Consider the following 17,385-nt stretch of genomic DNA (forward strand, 5'->3'; position numbering starts at 1 on the left):
TCTTTCTGTAGGCCTCCACAGCCTCAGCAGTGGAATGTGAAATCTCCGGCCAGAAATAAAGACAACCCAGCCCCCAGTCGGAGGTCGCTCCGAAAGGCCCCCCTGAAAACGGCCAACTAAATAAAACAGCGCACTCTAGTGTCCGAGAAGCAGGCGCTCGGAAGGACACCCTTTTCTGCATGTGAAGGACAGACATTCGGCTTTCCTCACAACCCTAAGGACACTGTCGCTGTGTCCTACCAGAGCTTGTCCTTATGATTCCAGCCTCTCTGATTCTGTGTAGTTCGTCTATGTAGTTGGCCATCTTTTCTTTTTATGAAGTATGTGGTCAAAAATTATAAAATAATATGGAAAGGGCTTAGCTATTTATTATAACTTGACTCCATTTGAAAGTATCAAGTCCATCCATTCTGATAAGCTATATTCTGGTCCTTGAGGAACACAACACATCAGCTTTCTTTTATATAAATCCAGCCTCTGTTAGCTGATATCAATTCCTTATAGTAGATAGTTTTGCATTATCCAATGACAAGATTTCAATTGTAATATTTTTTCTATTTATAAATTGCAGATTTTTAAAAAAAATGTATGGCTTTCTAAAATGGAATAATAAAGGTTACGCATAAATGCAGCCCTCTAGTAGTCAATAGAATTTTTCTGTTTTTAGAACAGGGCTTTTATTGGTAGTCATTTTAATTTACATAAAGTATTCAAGAATAATAAAACCAAGGCTTTCGTGTTAGGTAAAAAAAATGACTCGGTTTGTCTTTAAGGTTCAATTTGTCTGTCCCACTGTCTTTGTCCCCAGACAGCTGTCCACTTCCTAACAACAGATGTCCCTCTTAGTGTATAAATACAGTCCTGCTTATGAAAACCTGCTTCATGTCCCTTATCCCAAGTGATACTAACACCAGTTTGTGTGCTTTGTGTTGCTTGTCTGCTAAGGACAGTTCCCACAGCAGGGGGGCTTGACTTTAGTCTCCTTTGGCGGCATCGTTAGGTAACTCGCAAACACGTATGTCTGTGCTTTGTCCAAGAATGACCAGACAGAGATTCAGCTGGGCCTTTTCCTAGGGGGCCACTGGGTTGAGAGGAGTGTGGCCATCTCTCCCTACCTGGCATGTGCTCGTTCTAGAGCCCACTGAAGTGCTGGAAGCAGGGCCTGACGGAATCTGATTTCCAGGCATTGGCTCAGCCAAAGACAGAGTGAGGGCAGAGATGGTCCTGATGTCAAGCAGGAGATGTAGAAACCATTTATATGCTGAAGTAGGGGAAGGGTGACCACAGGATTAAAGGAAGATGAGCTGAAACCATGCAAACTGTCATACAGAAGTAAAAGTATAGGCTCACTGTGTCTGTGTTTTTAATATAAACATGGTAGTTGACTAACATGGTTTGCACACATATGTCTAAGAGCTTCTGGGTGGTCTTTGGGCATAGGTAGTTTTAGTAATCTAAGGAAGAGGTAGTTCAAAGCTGATCTAAGAGCTTATGTTTCTTTTGGAGTGATGCAAACAGATTTTGCCATTACTCAACTGGAATTTTAAAAGGTTTCTTAAGCAACAATGGTCTGATTATATAAAGGGCGTAAGTTCTCTTGTGAAAAATGCTAAAAATGTGGAAAAAAGACTGTTCCAGTAAGCTTCCTTGATAGGATTCCTTGGGATAAGATACTCTTAGTTATTGACATTTTCAAATTTTAACACAAGTAGCTTGGAACACCTACAGTTGAATTTTTTTGTAAAAAATAGATTATTTAACATTGTATCACAACATATTTACAGTTTAAATATAAATTTTCAATAATCAAAATACATCTTTAGCAAAAATTTAGAATGTAAAATTTTATAAAATAAACACCCATAGAAAAGCAGAATGTTATTTTAGTACCATTTCGGATTTAGCCTAAGCTGGAGGTTTTCCTTAAATACTGAAACCCTCCATGGACAAGCAGGGTTCCTCCAGGTAAGAAAGAAGGCCCCTTCTTCCAACAAGCAATTGACCTTTCGGATTTTGGCTGTTTTTATAAAATGCTGATCTAAAAAGATTCTCTAAGATGGATACTACAACACTGACTGACCACGCCTTTAAGAAGCAATGATGCAGGGCTGTCTGGGGGCCACTGTGAGTGAGACAAGGTCATTGCATACAAAGCCTCTGTTCTACAGTCACTGATTCAAACTTTGCAGCTGCAGGGTTTCATGCTGGGATTCACATTTCCAAGCCCTACACTGCTGGTGTGACACAGCTGCCTCGTCACCCCTCACGTGGGGCTCACCCTGGCTGAGGACAGCGAGTGGCAAATCAAATGGCTTCCCAGGGCCACAGTGCCCATCCCAGCAGAGTCTGTGAGCAAGAGCTTCCAAATCCCCCCAACACTCAGGTGGGAGCCAGGTCCGAGACTGGAATCCACCTCCGGGAACCCACTCAGTTTCTTTCTCTTGTGATGAACGTGCCCATCTTGAGGAAAATTCATTTATTTATGTGGCTTGTTAAAAAAGTAAGAAGTAGCAGTCAACTTTGGCCAAAACAAAAAGCTTTTGCACAGGTGTCTAGCTCTGTCCAAGTGCGCTTTGCTCCAGGCTGTTCTCGATAGAAGTTTCCAGTAGAGGTATTGCATGTGTTCTCAGCCACACTGTCAGATTTCAGATCACAAATGAGGATTTGTGTCTGAAGTCGCCCTGCAAAGCCAACACAAAGTTAGAACATGGCCATCGTCTACCAATCAAGGGGAACAGTAGGCAAGGGAAAATGGTGGTCAAATCAAAGGCACCACTTCCCTGAAGAAGAAACTAGCAAAACAAATCCAATTAAATAATCATTCTTAACGAGTAACATCAAGAGCTCGCAACTGTAAATGCCATGGGCATGTACATGTCATTGTGAAGTGCTCAAGAGCTCAGGGTCTGCAATATCATTGACAAACCTTTTTTCCTATAGGACCCACTTAGTATCCAAGGAGGAATGTCATTTTCCCTGCTAGGAACACCTTGATTTCTAGGTTTCCTAAGTGATGTCTGCTCTGTCCCCTCATTCCTTACCTCCTCATCTGTCCTGATATAGTTAACTCCATCTGGCTTCCCTGGATTCTTGTAACTGAAATAGAAGAAGAGAGTAGTCCCGTGACTACTGGTGATTATATTAATGCCAACGTCAACTTTTTTTCTTTTCCCACTTAAGACACGCTCACCTTTCCCCATTCTGTTTATTGTTGATGAAGTAACCACGTCTGTACGCACAGCAGATGCCCACTGTTATCAGGACCAGTACAGCAAGGACAACCAGAACCCCGCCAACAATTCCGCCGATGTTCAGGTCATCTGGATGAAAAGGGGTTTCAGGGAGGAGATGATACACACCATCTGTTCTTACAAAAGACCCTGAGCCCCTGCCTCTGTCCTTCCACTTCCCCCCTCTGCCCCTCATGCCTCCTCCAGCTAGAAGAACAAAGTGAGAACACATAACCTTCTCTCCTAGAACAAACAGGACACGGTAACCCCTGATCTCACTTATAAAAAATACTGAGACCGCTACAGTTCAAATGCTGTTATACTCAATACTGTATTAAAAGGGGGTTAGGATTGTTAAAAAAAAAAAAAGCCTTAAAAATTCCCTGGCTAAATCCCTGAGAATATTATTAGCAGAGGAAATGGATACACCATAAAGAGAGAATTAGGAGCCAGGAGCCCTAAGGAAGAAGAAAAATTCCTAATTTGCAGGGTTTCCCTTTGCTGTGGATTATTTGGGAGAAGAGAGCTAGTTTCAAGTAGTAGAAAATACGAGGTGGGAACATGACGTTTCACTCTACTGGCCGCTTGACCTCATGGGTACAAACCCTCTTGGCAGAAAACCCTGATTTCCTTTTCTCATTTCTGTAGACTGGGCAAAGGTACTCAGTAACCTTCGGTGTGAGAGCACTGGGGATTGTTTCTTTCATGCAAACAAAAATGCAATGGAAAATGTGTAGGGGATATATCAACAAAAGCCAACTAACTTGGAGGTTGTTACAATTCTCCCTTACCCTACTATAGTGGTTCTCAAATGTGAGTGTACATTTAAAAGGCAACTTGAAATTTTGATTTTAAAATCTCAATTCTCAAGATTCAAAGATCCCTAGAGATTCATAGCCTGGAAATCTTCCTCCTACCCTAAAGCCGAGTTTCCCAAATGTGACAGATGAGACGAATCTCTGGAAGGCTGTTTTACACAAAGAATTTCCTGATGGCCCGCTAGAGATTGATTCCATTGTGTGGGGTGGGGCCCTGGAATCTGAATGTGAAACAGTGGTCCCAAATGATTCTTCGGATCAGGCACGTTAGGGAAACGCTGCTCTGTGGGGAAGGTGCACATAGGGAGGACGGAGGATCTCAAAGAGTCCCCCAAGTGTTTCTGACATACCCACCCCCATCCTAGCTTGCGACACCTCCCCTTTAAAACCACTCCCTACACACAGGATCATCCCAGAACAGGGGCAATTACTGGGGCTAAAACTTTGTGTTTCAGCTTACTGCAAAATGGTTATACCTGGATAATTGTCTGAAGACCTTTACACAATCCTATGTTTTTATAAATTACAAAGAAATAAAGTTTATTAAACTCAATTAAAAGTTACAAGGTTAGCCATGTTTCCAACATCAGAAGGCTCTAGAAAGTCTATTTTTGAGGACATAGCATATTGCAAGGACCACTTCTTAGTCATTTAGCTGTTACTCAGAACGTTCTCATCTTTCCTTTCAATGTACCCACATGGACTTTGGTGGATCCAGCCATCCCCAGAAGGAAGCAGAACAGTTGTCTAAACTGATGGTCTAATACTAAATTTAACATGTTTTATTCACTTGCCAGTCTTCAGAGGAAATCTTTTCAGAAAGGAACTCACAGACTTCCATCTCCTGCTCCTCACACCTGGCTGAACCTGCGTCATTAGAAGCGATGCAGTAATACTGCCCAGAGTCCTCCTTCTGAACGGCGCTGAAAACCTGGTTCGGGAAATAACAAGGAAACAAGGAGACCAATCAACAGGGCAGACCTCTACGGGGTTGGGGGAGAAGAGGCGGCCCCGCCTGCCAACCTGCTAAGTCCACAACACGGTAAGATGTCTGCTCGTCTGCTCTTGGTTTCCCTTCAGCTTTGGGGTCACTGTTCAGGTTCTTTCCTGATATTCCTTCCTGACACTCTTGCCTAACTGCTTCTGAACAGATCCCCTTTGGTATATGGAGATATCAAAGCCCAGCAACATCCAGAATAAGATGCTGAGCTTAATTTTTATTCAGGAAAAGGGACCCTGGTAATGACTGTTCCTCAAGCAACGCTTTGGCAATACAACTCGAGGATCCTCCAGTGAGCTGGGTCCTTCCTCCACGTGGGAGGTTAGACAGCAGATAAGGAAAGCCTGCTGGGTGCTCTGCCAGGGCAGTCAGTCCACACGCATGACCTGTCTGGTTTCATTTTCCCCCACCTCTTTCCACCAAGACTCCTGGGTTCTTTTGGAGCAAATTCCAGACATATTTTATCCACAAATACTTCAGTATGTAACCCTGGAAGCCATGCATTTAAAAATCATAACTACAATACCATTATCATGTTAAAGCAATGGACAATTCCTTAATATCAAATATCCAGCCAGTGGTGAAATGTCCCTGACTTTCTCATGAGTTTTCAGTCAGTTCTTCCAAGCAGGACCCTTTTCCTGTGGAACCTCTGACATAGATTTTTAGCTCCCGTCGCAGAACATTTCATTGTCTCTCCTAATAACAGCTCTTTCCACAATAGGTTTCCCTTGTCCCAACAAAGACGTTTCCATCCCTACCTTTCAGAAGAGACCTTACCAGAGTGCCTGTTTTAGAGTTTAAGAGAAAAGAGGAATTTCGAAATCGGGGGTTGGCTCTGGAATCTGTGGGCAGCAGCACGTCATTGCGGTACCAGCTGTAGTGAGGCAGTGGGTAGCCCTCCTTCTCCTGGCAGTGCAGCGTTGCTGACTTGCCCACAGGCACAGCCTTCGGTACTCTGCACACGGGAGGTACTGGCTTCACTGCAGGAGAGATACAGGTTGATGCTTACAATCAACAACCGGGCTCTATTCTTATTGAAGCCCGCAGGAAATCTGCTCCCCAAACAAGCAAGCCAGCCAAAGGATTCTGCACCACTGCCATCCCCATGGTCACGCCTGCAGGCTGTGTATGATCTGCCCCCAAAATCAGCGCCTGTAGCTCACCCCCTGCCCCCAGTATAGTCCCACAGACTGTTTCTAAGACCTCCACCTCCGCGAGGAGCACCTCCTACAGCTGGTGGAGGGAAGTGGCAGAAGCGCCACTTCCCCTCTCACCTTCCACCCAACTCAAGCAGTCTAAGGTCTCAAAGTTCTCCCTCCCTAAATGGTGTGATGCCCTCAGGGATGTAACTCTAGAAGGAAAGAAAGTTAAGAGTTGATATTTTTTTATTCTATAGACAGATTCACAAGGCCTAAAAGGGGGACGTGTTTTACCTTCACATGAGTTCCTACCTTGCACAGTTAGGTCAATGACAATCTCATCAATGGCCTTGCGATCGTTTCGAGCAACCACCTCACAGCGATAACGGGCTGAGTCTTTCCGGGTCACGTTCCAGATCTTTAGGGAAGTTTTCCCCAGTAGTTCTGCACGACCTGCCAAGTCTCCTACAGAAAAGAAGACACAGGCACACTAAAAGATGCTTTAAAGGTACCTTTGCCACCCAAAGCAGGTGGTTTCTGGGGCCAACATTTGATGCCTCAATAAGACGACTGCAGATGGGCTACTGTTTCTGTTCCTTTATAACAAAGGTGAATTCTCTGAGGATACCAAGCACCAAAATAGTACCTGATGTGTAAGAGGAGTCACTACATGTCTGTTTTTAAAGCATGGACCTCATTTACTTTTCATCATTCCCAGCATGGATTCCCCCAGTAAAAGAGAAAATCAAACAAATGACATTAAATAAACCACCAGCATTCCACAAACAGTGCTGGTACCACAGGATATCCACATGTAGAAGAATGAAGGTGGAATCCTATCTTACACCATATACAACAAAGACCTTACTATAAGAGCTAGAACTATGAAACTCTTAGGAAAAAACATAGGCATAAATTGTCACGACCTTGGATTAGGCAACGATTTCTTAGATATGACACCAAAGGAACAAGCATACAAACACAAAAAGTTATATTGACCTTCAGTGGACTTTCATAAAAAATAAAAAACTTTTGTGCTTCAAAGGACATAAGCAAGTGAAAACACAATCCACTGAATGGGAGAAAATATTTGTAAATCATTTATCTAATAAAGGACTAGTATCCAGAATACAGGCATACCTCAAGAATATTGCATGTTCAGTTCTAGACCACCACAAGAAAGCAAGTAACACAAAAAAGCAAATCATGCTATTTTCATGGTGGAAAGTCTAGCCTTCAATTTGTAAAAACACACAACATCTATAAAGTGCAATAAGACAAAGCAAAACAAAACGAGGTATGCCTGTATATAAAGAATTTGCAACTCAACAATAACTAGACAAATAACTTAATTAAAAATGGACAAGGGATTTGAATAGACATTTCTCTCAAGAGGATTTACAAATGGCCAATAAGCCCATGAAAAGATGTTCAACATCTTCCGGCATCAGGGAAATACAAATCAAAACCACAAAGAGATACTACTTCACATCCACTAGGATGGCCAGAATAAAAAAGATGGACAATCACAAGTATTAGTCAGGATCTGCGGAACTACATTACTAAGGAATGTAAAATGGTGCAGCCACTTTGGAAAACAGTTTGGCAGTTTCTTTAAAAAACTATACATGCAACTACCCTATGACCTAGCTAGCAATTGTACTCTTGGTCATTTGTGCCCAAGAAATGAAAACTTACTTTCACACAAAAACCTGTACATAAATGTTCATAGCAGCATTATTGATAACAGCCAAAGAGTGGAAATAACCCAAATATACATCAACTGATGAATGTATTAAAAAGTGTCATATCCATAATAGGGTATTATTATTCATCCATATTTTTAAAAAATGAAGTAGACATATGCTACAACATGGATGACCTTGAAAGCAACATACTAAGTGAAAGATGTCAGTCACAAAGGACCATACGTTGTATAATTCCATTTATATGAAGTGTCCAGAATAGTCAACTCCAAAGAGACAAAATAGATTAGTGCTGGACGGGGTGGAGGTAGAGGAGATGGGGAGTGACTGCTAGAGGGTATGGGGTTTCTTTTGGGGGCTGATGAAAATGTTTTGGAATTTGCTAGTAAACTCACTTTAGTATATGTGCTGCCGAAGCGAGCACAGTAAACTCACTTTAAAATAGTGAGTTTTACGTTGTGTGAATTATATCTCAGTTTTTAAAATTTTTACACAGTAACTTTCAAAGAAGCATGAAGAACCTGAAGAACGACAAATAAGGGAATGAGTTAGGAAAAAATGACACAAAAAAGTAGAAACTAATTATTACCAAGCCTGCTGTTTAGTGACAAATGTAAGAAGGATTTACCTTAATATAATAAAACAGCAGAATACTTATGATAGAAGACGAACATGTTCAGACATTTTCTAAGGGGAAGGTTTGTTTTCCAGTGGCCATTAGTAGAGGATTAGAATTTATACCACGTAAGAAAACAGAAAATAAAAATCTGTCAGGGTGCTTTTGGTATAGTCCCGTGCTGAGGAAGGAAAAAAGACCAAGTAGAATCAAGTTTTCCTCCAGCCCTTACATTTTGTGTGGTAAAGTCTCTCCCCATCCCTCCAACTAAGAGTGAGGTGTTTAATTCCCAGAAACAGAAAGTTCTTTGAAGAAATTCCCATTTGGTTTCTCTGATGATCAATCTGCATGTACAGAGTTTATCAGGAGCAGCTCAAGTTCAGAGGAAAACGGATTTGTTTTCTGAGAATAATATTTCTATCTCTTCAAAAATAAGAGGTGGGGGGCGGCCGGTTAGCTCAGTTGGTTAGAGCGCAGTGCTGTTAACAACAAGGTTGCCGGTTCAACTACGTGACTTAGAACTGATGGGTCCTGGAAAAACACACTTAAATAAATAAAAGTTAAAATAAATAAATAAATAAATAAATAAATAAATAAATAAATAAATAAGAGGTGGGGGAAGATACTAGTGGGAAAACGAAAGTATTTTTAAGAGCCAATAATGAATGTCAACTACAATTTTATATATACATATATATACATATATATATACATATATGTATATATAGTTACAAGAAGTGGAGTACAGCATTAGGAATAGAGACAGTGGAAATGTAATGGCTCTGCGACATCAGAGGGGTAGGCGGGGTAGGGGGGTTATCAGTGTGTGAGGGATATAAATGATAAATGTCTATTACATTGTTTTGTACACCTGAAACTAATAAAAATAAATAAATAAATAAATTATGTTGTAAAAAATAAAAGAGCCTGTCACTCCGGATAATACTGAGGATCCGAAGCAGAAAGACCATGAGCTTAGATTGTTTGCATAAAATCTCTTTCCTGTCTCTGAAACCTCAGCTGTCAACTTCTCTGAGAACTCTGAAGCCACCCACTTACAACTGACCTGCGTTTGTACCTCATGTTTACTCCTTCCCTCCTGTCAGAATGAAGGTCATGTCCCACTTCATGTGATCTGGAATTCCTTCCTCTCCCTCCCATATCACAGCCAACTCCTAGCAATTGCTCCTCCTTAATCTTTCTGTACACTGCCTCGACCTTAGCTCAGGCCACCAGCAGCTCCCTCCTGGATTCTACAAAAGAATTCTGAAGCGGTGCCCCTGCTCCATGTTTTGCCCCCTTCCAGTCTCTTCTCTACAAAGCAGCCAATTCAGTCATTCTACAGCCTAAGTGTAATCACATCACTTCCCCCTTAAAACCTTTCCGTGGCCCCTCCAGACACTGTCCACTCTCATGTGGCATCGCTGCTTCTCACTGGCCCTGGCATACCTCACCAGCTTCCTCTGGAGCGCCTTCTCCCGCCCCCTTCCTCTCTGAGCCCCAGCTATGGTGGAACACTTGCAGCTTCTGTAAGAAGCCACGCTACCTTTTGCTTCTACAGCTGTGTACATAACATTCTTTCTTGCCTAACAGCATTTTCACCCTACGCCTTACCATCCTGCCTGGCGACCTGGCCTTTCTTCACATCGCTCCCTAGATGTCACTCATGGGAAGCCTTCCAGGACCATCTGTCCTGCCCGCGCTTCACGTAACCCGAGAGTACCCTAAGCTTACCTCTGTGCTCGCATGGGGATAATATCCTGCTACCTGGTCTAGCAGTGCTCTCTCCATGCGGTATGTTTGCACCCAGTCAATGCCCATCAAATACCTGTCGTCTTCTTGCTGCTCCACGTGATCCTTCTGATTAATTCAACTTATGTTACTAATGTCGTGGATCATGATAAGAAGATGACCCAGAAAAATGTTCGCTCTGATACCTCATAAAGATGGGTTGCAGAGAGAATCAAGTCCTAACCAATGAACTGACATTTGTTGAAGCCGGTGACAGGTACAGGGAGGTCCAATAGGCTGTTCTCACCTTTCCATGTCTGAATTTGCCATAAGTCAAACAAGACAAAACAAAAAAACAGTCCTGTCTACAGACACAGGACCAGTCAGAGGAAAATCTCTGGCCACAAGTGCACGCCTGGGCCTTGTGTACAAAGGACAAGACGGCAGGATCATACCCTGTATTTTGTTGTCAAAAAACACATATGTGGTTTGAGCATCTTGAATTTTCTTCCATTCAATCCTGGGGTCACTTGTCTGTGAATCCGTAATGATACAAGACAGCTCCACACCTAATGAGCAAGGGGGGGAAAAGGAACTCTTAGTGAAAGTGGAACAATTTTAGGTTCATCTGTATCCCCAGACCCTGCAAGCTATCTCTAGTTTTGGAGCGGTCTTTCATGCAGATGGAAAACCTAGCTGTCTCCAAGCTGCAAGAGACTTTGAGAAAAGATGAATTTTAGAAAGAAAAGGAATAAAGATGATCAGCAAGAACTTTTACTAAACAGACTACACATTCCTCTTAACATTCCACTTGTATGTAAGAAGTTTCTTTGCTGTGTTGAGCCAGGGCAGGAATCAGATCTGAGCCAATAAAAAACCTGCAGCGTTCCCAGCTGGCCTGCAGAAGTGATGCTTCACAGACACACTTGTACATCAGATGCGCTGTTGAGTAGCTACCCACCAGAACATCTCTTTGGCACTGTATATATGCATGTGTTTGTCCTGAGTCGGCTGCAAGACCACTGAGTGTCCATGAGATGGTGCCCATTCTCCTAATACATAGTCTCCCTTGTACTTACTTTCAAATTCCTGTACCACCGGGATTCGGTTGCTGGATTTGAGATTCACAGCCCCTATCAAGCAGTCTGAAGGAGAAAAGAAAAGTAAAATCAGAGAAATGTGACCCTAAGACAGCAAAGAACCCTCGGACTGAGGTCAGACTTTTCCCTCTTATGTAACCACAAAGGACAGAAACATGTTATATTCCAAAACAAAGTCTCTTAGATACAGCAAGTTAACTGCTTTCTCTCTCAGCCTGACCTTTACTGGAAGGAACCAAGAAGAGACAAATTCTGAGAATCCACTTTCCATCTTAGTCCAAGAGTAAAGCCACCTAGAGCTTTAAAGAATTTTCCTCTAAGAATTTCCTTCTTGCTTAGAATTATTAATCCTTTCAGCATCTATCATCCAGACCCCCAGGAGTCTTATTCTTGTCAGCCCTCCCTCCTACCTCTCCCTTCTCCTCTAGGCTTCAAATCCCACAAAGGCACTCACGGTGGATTTAATATGGTCCAAACTCTTGTCCTGGCACTTTCCCCCTTGAGGATAGCATCAACACTCTCTGGGTACAGTAATTATCAACCAAAAGACCATCTCCTATATTAGCCACGTATCTAACCCAGTGACTCCCATCCATTAAGAAGTGTTCGCCAGCCTTCAGTAAAATGAGAAATATAGTAGTAACATGGTGATTTTCATAAAGCTAAGTTGAATGAAGCTATTGATGAAATCAAGATATGTTATTCACAACTAACATGTGACTCTGTGGTTCAACAAACATTAGAAACCAGTTTATCATGGTCTTAAAATGTCTTAACCGATTTTCTTGGAGAGAAAAAGCAAGTCGGTACATTGATCACCTACAAAATGTCATTCTTCAGCTACTTGGCCCCTAGGAAAATATGCCATCCCCAAAGAAGGCCTGCACACATAAAACCATTAAAAAGGTCTGTGGCTCTTAGCTGACTATACCAGGTAAAGAAAATGTGCAGAAAGACTGATACTTTAAGCTCCTTATACATTACATGGACAGTAGGTCACAACAATCCATTTTTTTCCTTTTTTAATTGCATTTAATGGTTCAGTTACATGTATACATTCCAAAATACATTTGGATCCTCTTTTTTATTTAGTTAAGATTTAACTGTAACAAAAGGCTTAAAGAATCTAATAAAAGGGATGAAAATCAGAGCATAATGTACCTGAGTTCCTATTAGTTTCTAAACCACTCACTGCTACAAAAGATTGTAGAACTAGGACAAGTGAAAATAATGTTATTTTGTTTTGGTTAACCGTGGGCTATTATTCGTTTTGAAGGCCAGAAATCCCATGCATTTGTAGCACTTTCTATTTCACCTTCAATCTGTAAGCTCCCAGTGACCCATTAATAGAGAGTAATATACGCTGTTTGACAATTAAGTTAGCGAGCTTGCTGCAAAGATGTTGCTATCCTTTTTTGATATCAGAGGGATTATTCATTATAAATTTGTACAAACTGGACAAACAGTTAATTAAGTTTACTATTTGGAAATGCTGAAAAGGCTGCATGAAAAAGTTAGACGACCTGAACTTTCGCCAACAATTCATGGCTCTTGCATCATGACAATGCACCAGCTCACAGGGCACTGTCTCTGAGGGAGTTTTTAGCCAGTAAACAAATAACTATTGAGACACTCTCCCTACTCACTTGATGTGGCCCCCAATGACTTCTTTCGTTCCCCAAAGATAAAGGAAATATTGAAAGGAAGACATTTTGATGACATTCAGGACATCAAGGGTAATAGGACAACAGTTCTGATGGCCATTCCAGAAAAAGAGTTCCAAAATTGCTTTGAAGGATAGACTAGGCACTGGTGTCGGTGCACAGCTTCCCAAGGGGAGCACTTAGAAAGTGACCGTAGTGATATTCAGCAATGAGGTATGTAGCACTTTTTCTAGGATGAGTTCTGAACTTAATTGTCTGACCTCGTATGATGCTCTGAAAATCTAACAAGTCCACACAGGTTCCTTCTGAGGCAAGTGACCACAGACATATAAAGTACGATCACTGTAATTTACATGATGAGATACCGAAGCTGCGGTTACAAATGACCATAACAAGTGATCAGCTTTCGACCTTGAAGTAACTCATGAGAACTTTGCCCAACTGGATAATGACTACACAACCCAAACTGATTCTTTCTTTTAAGAAGTGTGAAGCTAGGAGAAATTAGAGAAAGAATTATAGTTTATATAGTCACCAGAGGAAGAGTTGGAGTATAAAAAGAGAGAAGCTGACTCATCAAAATGGTGGAAACACTAGAGTTGGTAACAGATGAACTAAAGGACAAAAAGATAATACTAAAGTTACTCTAATGTCTGCAACAATGTTGAATCTTCATCAAGGCCAACTAAGATATATTCTTTACAATAAAACCTCTACAGTAAACTAAGCCAATTTGTTTCTTGTGTGTATTTATTTATTTTTAATTTTTTTTTGGGGGGGGATATTGGGGAACACTGTGTTTCTCCAGGGCCCATCAGCTCCAAGTCGTTGTCCTTCAATCGTCCTTCAATCCAGTTGTGGAGGGCGCAGCTCAGCTCCAAGTCCAATCACCATTTTCAATCTTTAGTTGCAGGGGGCGCAGCCCACCATCCCATGTGGGAATTGAACCGGCAACCTTGTTGAGAGCTTGCGCTCTAACCCACTGAGCCATCCGGCCGCTCCCTCCAGAAGCTCAGCAGCAGCTCGTTGTCTTCAATCTAGTTGTGGAGGGCGCAGCTCACTGGCCCGTGTGGGAATCGAACTGGCAACCCTGTTGTTCAGAGCTCGCGCTCTAACTAACTGAGCCATCCGGCCGACCGCCAATTGTTTCTTACAACCAAAAAGAAGCTAAGGTAACACAGCCCCAGACGATGGAAATAATCACCTCTTTTATCTCTCTACTCTGCAGCAGAGGTCAATGCTCTATACTTCTTAATGAAGGCTTGCCCTGACCTCTTTCCTACCCAATTACCCTAGATAAATTTCACTGGCAGCTGCTCATGCCAATCCTAGAAGACAGCATGTCCCAAGAAGACTCAAGAATAGAGGACCACAACAAGCAAGCAAGGTTTTAGCTTAAGTGATTATTTACAACAGCTGGGCCCTAGGTCTGATATGGTCCCAAGCTGAGAGTGCTTCCTCAGAAGTCTCATTCTATTCTTAAACAATTCTTAAATTTACAAATATTCTATAAAGGCAGACCTCAGAGATATTGCAGGCTTAGTCCCAGACCACTAAAATAAAGCCAATATCGCAATAAAGCAAGTCACATGGATTTCGTGGTTTCCCAGTGCATATAAAATTTATGTTTATATTATACTACAGTCTATTACGTGTACAATAGCATTGTGTTTAAACAACGTGCATATCTTAATACTTTATGACTAAAAAATGCTATCATCTGAGCCTTCCGCAAGTCATAATCTTTTTGTTGGTGCAGGGTCGTGCCTCGATGTCGATGGCTGCTGATTGATCAGGGTGGTGGTTGCTGAAGGTTGGGGTGGCTGTGACAATTTCTTAAAATAAAACAATGAAGTTTGCTGCATTGACTGTTCCTTTCACAAACAATTTCTCTGTTGCATACAACGCTGTTTGATAGCATTTTACCCACAGAACTCCTTTCAAAACTGGAGTCTTTCATCGGAAACCCTGTTACTGCTTTATGTAATATTCTAAGTTTATGTAATATTCTAAATCCTTTGTTTTCATTTCAACGATTTTCACAGCATCTTCAACAGGAGTAGATTCCATCTCAAGAAACTACTTTCTTTGCTTATCCATAAGAAGCAGCTCCTCAACCGTTTTATCATGCGATCGCAGTAATTCAGTCACATCTTCAGGCTCCACTTCTAATCCTAGTTCTCTTGCTATGTCCACCACATCTGCAGTTACTTCCTATACTGAAGTCTTGAACCCCTCAAAGTCATCTATCAGGGTTTGAATCAACTTCTTCCAAACTCCTGTTAATGTTGATATTTTGACCTCTTCCCATGAATCATGAATGTTCTTAATGGCATCTAGAATTGTCAATTCTTTCTAGAAGGTTTTCAATTTATTTTGCCCAGATCCATCAGCGGAATCACTATCTATGGTAACTTTAGCCTTACGAAATATATTTCTTAAATAGTAAGACTTGAAAGTCAAAATTACTCCTTGATCCATGGGCTGCAGAATAGATGTTGTGTCAGCAGGCACGAAAACAATATTAATCTCATTTTACATCTCCATCAGAGCTCTTGGGTGACCAGGTGCACTGTCAACGTGCAGTGATATTTTCAAAGGAATCTATTTTCTGAACAGGAGGTCTCAACAGCAGGCTGAAAATATTCAGTCAAACCACGTTGTAAACGGATGTGCTGGAATCCAGGCATAGTTGTCCATTAATAGAGCACAGGCAGAGCAGGTTTAGCACACTTCTTAAGGGACATACGACGTTTGGATTGGTAAAGGAGCACTGGCTTCAACCGAAAGTCACCAGCTACATTAGTCCCTAACAAGAGTCAGCCTGTCCTTTAAAGCTTTGAAGCCAGGCAGGCATCGACTTGCCCTCTCTAGCTACCATGTTTCCTCAAAAATAAGACCTACCCCGAAAATAAGCCCCAGATAAGATCATCAGCCAGATGGACACATTTAGTACATTATGACGATGTTCCAGAAGATGATGACATGACTGTATTTGAATAAATGTAGATTGTTGTACATGAAAAAATAAGACATCCTCTGAAAATACGCCCTAATACGTTTTTCAGAGCAAAAATTAATGTAAGATCCGGTCTTATTTTTCAGGGAAATACGGTATAAGACCCAATTTTATTTTCGGGGAAACATGGTATGAAAGTACTAGATGGGATCTTCTTCCTATATAAGGTGTTTAGTCTACATTGGAAATCTGTTGTGTACTATAGCCACCATCTTCTTTGGAGAAATGTTTATTCAAGTCCTTTGCTCTTTTTTTAATTGGGTTGTTTGCCATCCTAATGGGTGTGAAGTAATATCTCACTATGGTTTTGATTTGCATTTCCCTAAATGCTAGTGATGTTACACATCTTCTTATGTGCTTATTGGCCATTCGTGTATCTTTTTTGTGGTTGAGTTGTAGAAATTTTCTATATTCTGGGTATCACTCCCTTTAATATATATATATATGCTTTGCAAGTATTTCCTCCCATTCTGAGTTGTAGTTTCATTCCCTTAATAATGTACTTTAAAGTACAAAGGTTTTTAATTTTGATGAAGTCCAGTGTATCTATATTTTCTTTTGTTGCCTGTGCTTTGGTGTCATATCCAATAAATCATTGCCAAATCCAAAGTCAGGAAGATTTTCCCCTATGTTTTCTTCTAAGAATTTCATATGTTTAGGTCTTTGACTCCATTTTAAATTAATGTTTGTATAAGATTAGGGTCCAAGTTATTTAAATGTGGTATATCCACTTTTCCCGGTAGAATTTGTTGAGAAGACTGTTTTCCCGATTCAGTGGTCTTAGCACCCTTGTCAAATCCTATTTGACCACATACACAAGGGTTTACTTATCTCAGGCCTCTGTTCTGTCCATTGGTCCACGTGTGCCTTTATGCCAGGACCACACTGTTCTGAGTACTGGAGCTTCATAGTAAGTTTTTTGTTGTTGTTGTTTTTTAAAGGGCTGTTTTGATATTAAATCCTCAAACCTTTTTTTAATTTAAATTGGGGAATATATTGGGAAACAGTGTGTTTTTCCAGGACCCATCAGCTCCATGTCAAATCGCTGTTTTTCAGTCCAGTTGTGGATGGCGCAGCTCACTGGTCCATGTGGGAATCGAACCAGCAACCTTGGTGTTATGAGCACCGCACTCTAACCACTGAACAATCGGCCACCCCTTCATAGTCAGTTTTGAAATAAGGAAATTTGAGTCCTCCAACTTTGTTCTTTTTTTTCAAGATGACTTTGGCTATTTAGGGTCTCCTGAGATTCCATATAAATTTATAAGGTGTGTTTTTCTATTTCTGAAAAGAACACCATTGGGATTTTGATAAATGGATTAAATCTGTAAATAGCTTTGGATAGTATTGCCAATATTA

The 17,385-nt window shown here is 41.2% G+C and overlaps 2 protein-coding genes across 4 annotated transcripts in view; one reads left to right on the plus strand and one right to left on the minus strand.

The window, feature by feature from the left end:
* The window catches only part of NCAPD3 (non-SMC condensin II complex subunit D3), a 69,280-nt gene extending 68,649 nt beyond the window's left edge, over window positions 1-631 (plus strand). For all 3 annotated transcript variants that reach the window (XM_019718830.2, XM_019718829.2, XM_019718832.2), the window contains one exon: window positions 12-631. In XM_019718830.2, the coding sequence (XP_019574389.2) occupies window positions 12-120 (109 nt within the window). In that variant the 3' untranslated portion in view covers window positions 121-631. The remainder of the gene's footprint in view (window positions 1-11) is intronic.
* A 1,032-nt stretch (window positions 632-1,663) lies between these two features.
* JAM3 (junctional adhesion molecule 3) overlaps window positions 1,664-17,385 on the minus strand; it is a 77,089-nt gene continuing 61,367 nt past the window's right edge. Inside the window, exons 2-9 of the mRNA XM_019718843.2 lie at window positions 11,323-11,388; window positions 10,699-10,812; window positions 6,503-6,655; window positions 5,829-6,031; window positions 4,880-4,979; window positions 3,191-3,320; window positions 3,042-3,096; window positions 1,664-2,681 (exon numbers count right to left, since the gene is read on the minus strand). Coding sequence (XP_019574402.1) covers window positions 2,646-2,681; window positions 3,042-3,096; window positions 3,191-3,320; window positions 4,880-4,979; window positions 5,829-6,031; window positions 6,503-6,655; window positions 10,699-10,812; window positions 11,323-11,388 — 857 coding nt within the window. The 3' untranslated portion in view covers window positions 1,664-2,645. The remainder of the gene's footprint in view (window positions 2,682-3,041; window positions 3,097-3,190; window positions 3,321-4,879; window positions 4,980-5,828; window positions 6,032-6,502; window positions 6,656-10,698; window positions 10,813-11,322; window positions 11,389-17,385) is intronic.

This window comes from Rhinolophus sinicus, linkage group LG16 (genome assembly GCF_036562045.2).
Source record: "Rhinolophus sinicus isolate RSC01 linkage group LG16, ASM3656204v1, whole genome shotgun sequence".
Lineage (NCBI taxonomy): Eukaryota > Metazoa > Chordata > Mammalia > Chiroptera > Rhinolophidae > Rhinolophus > Rhinolophus sinicus.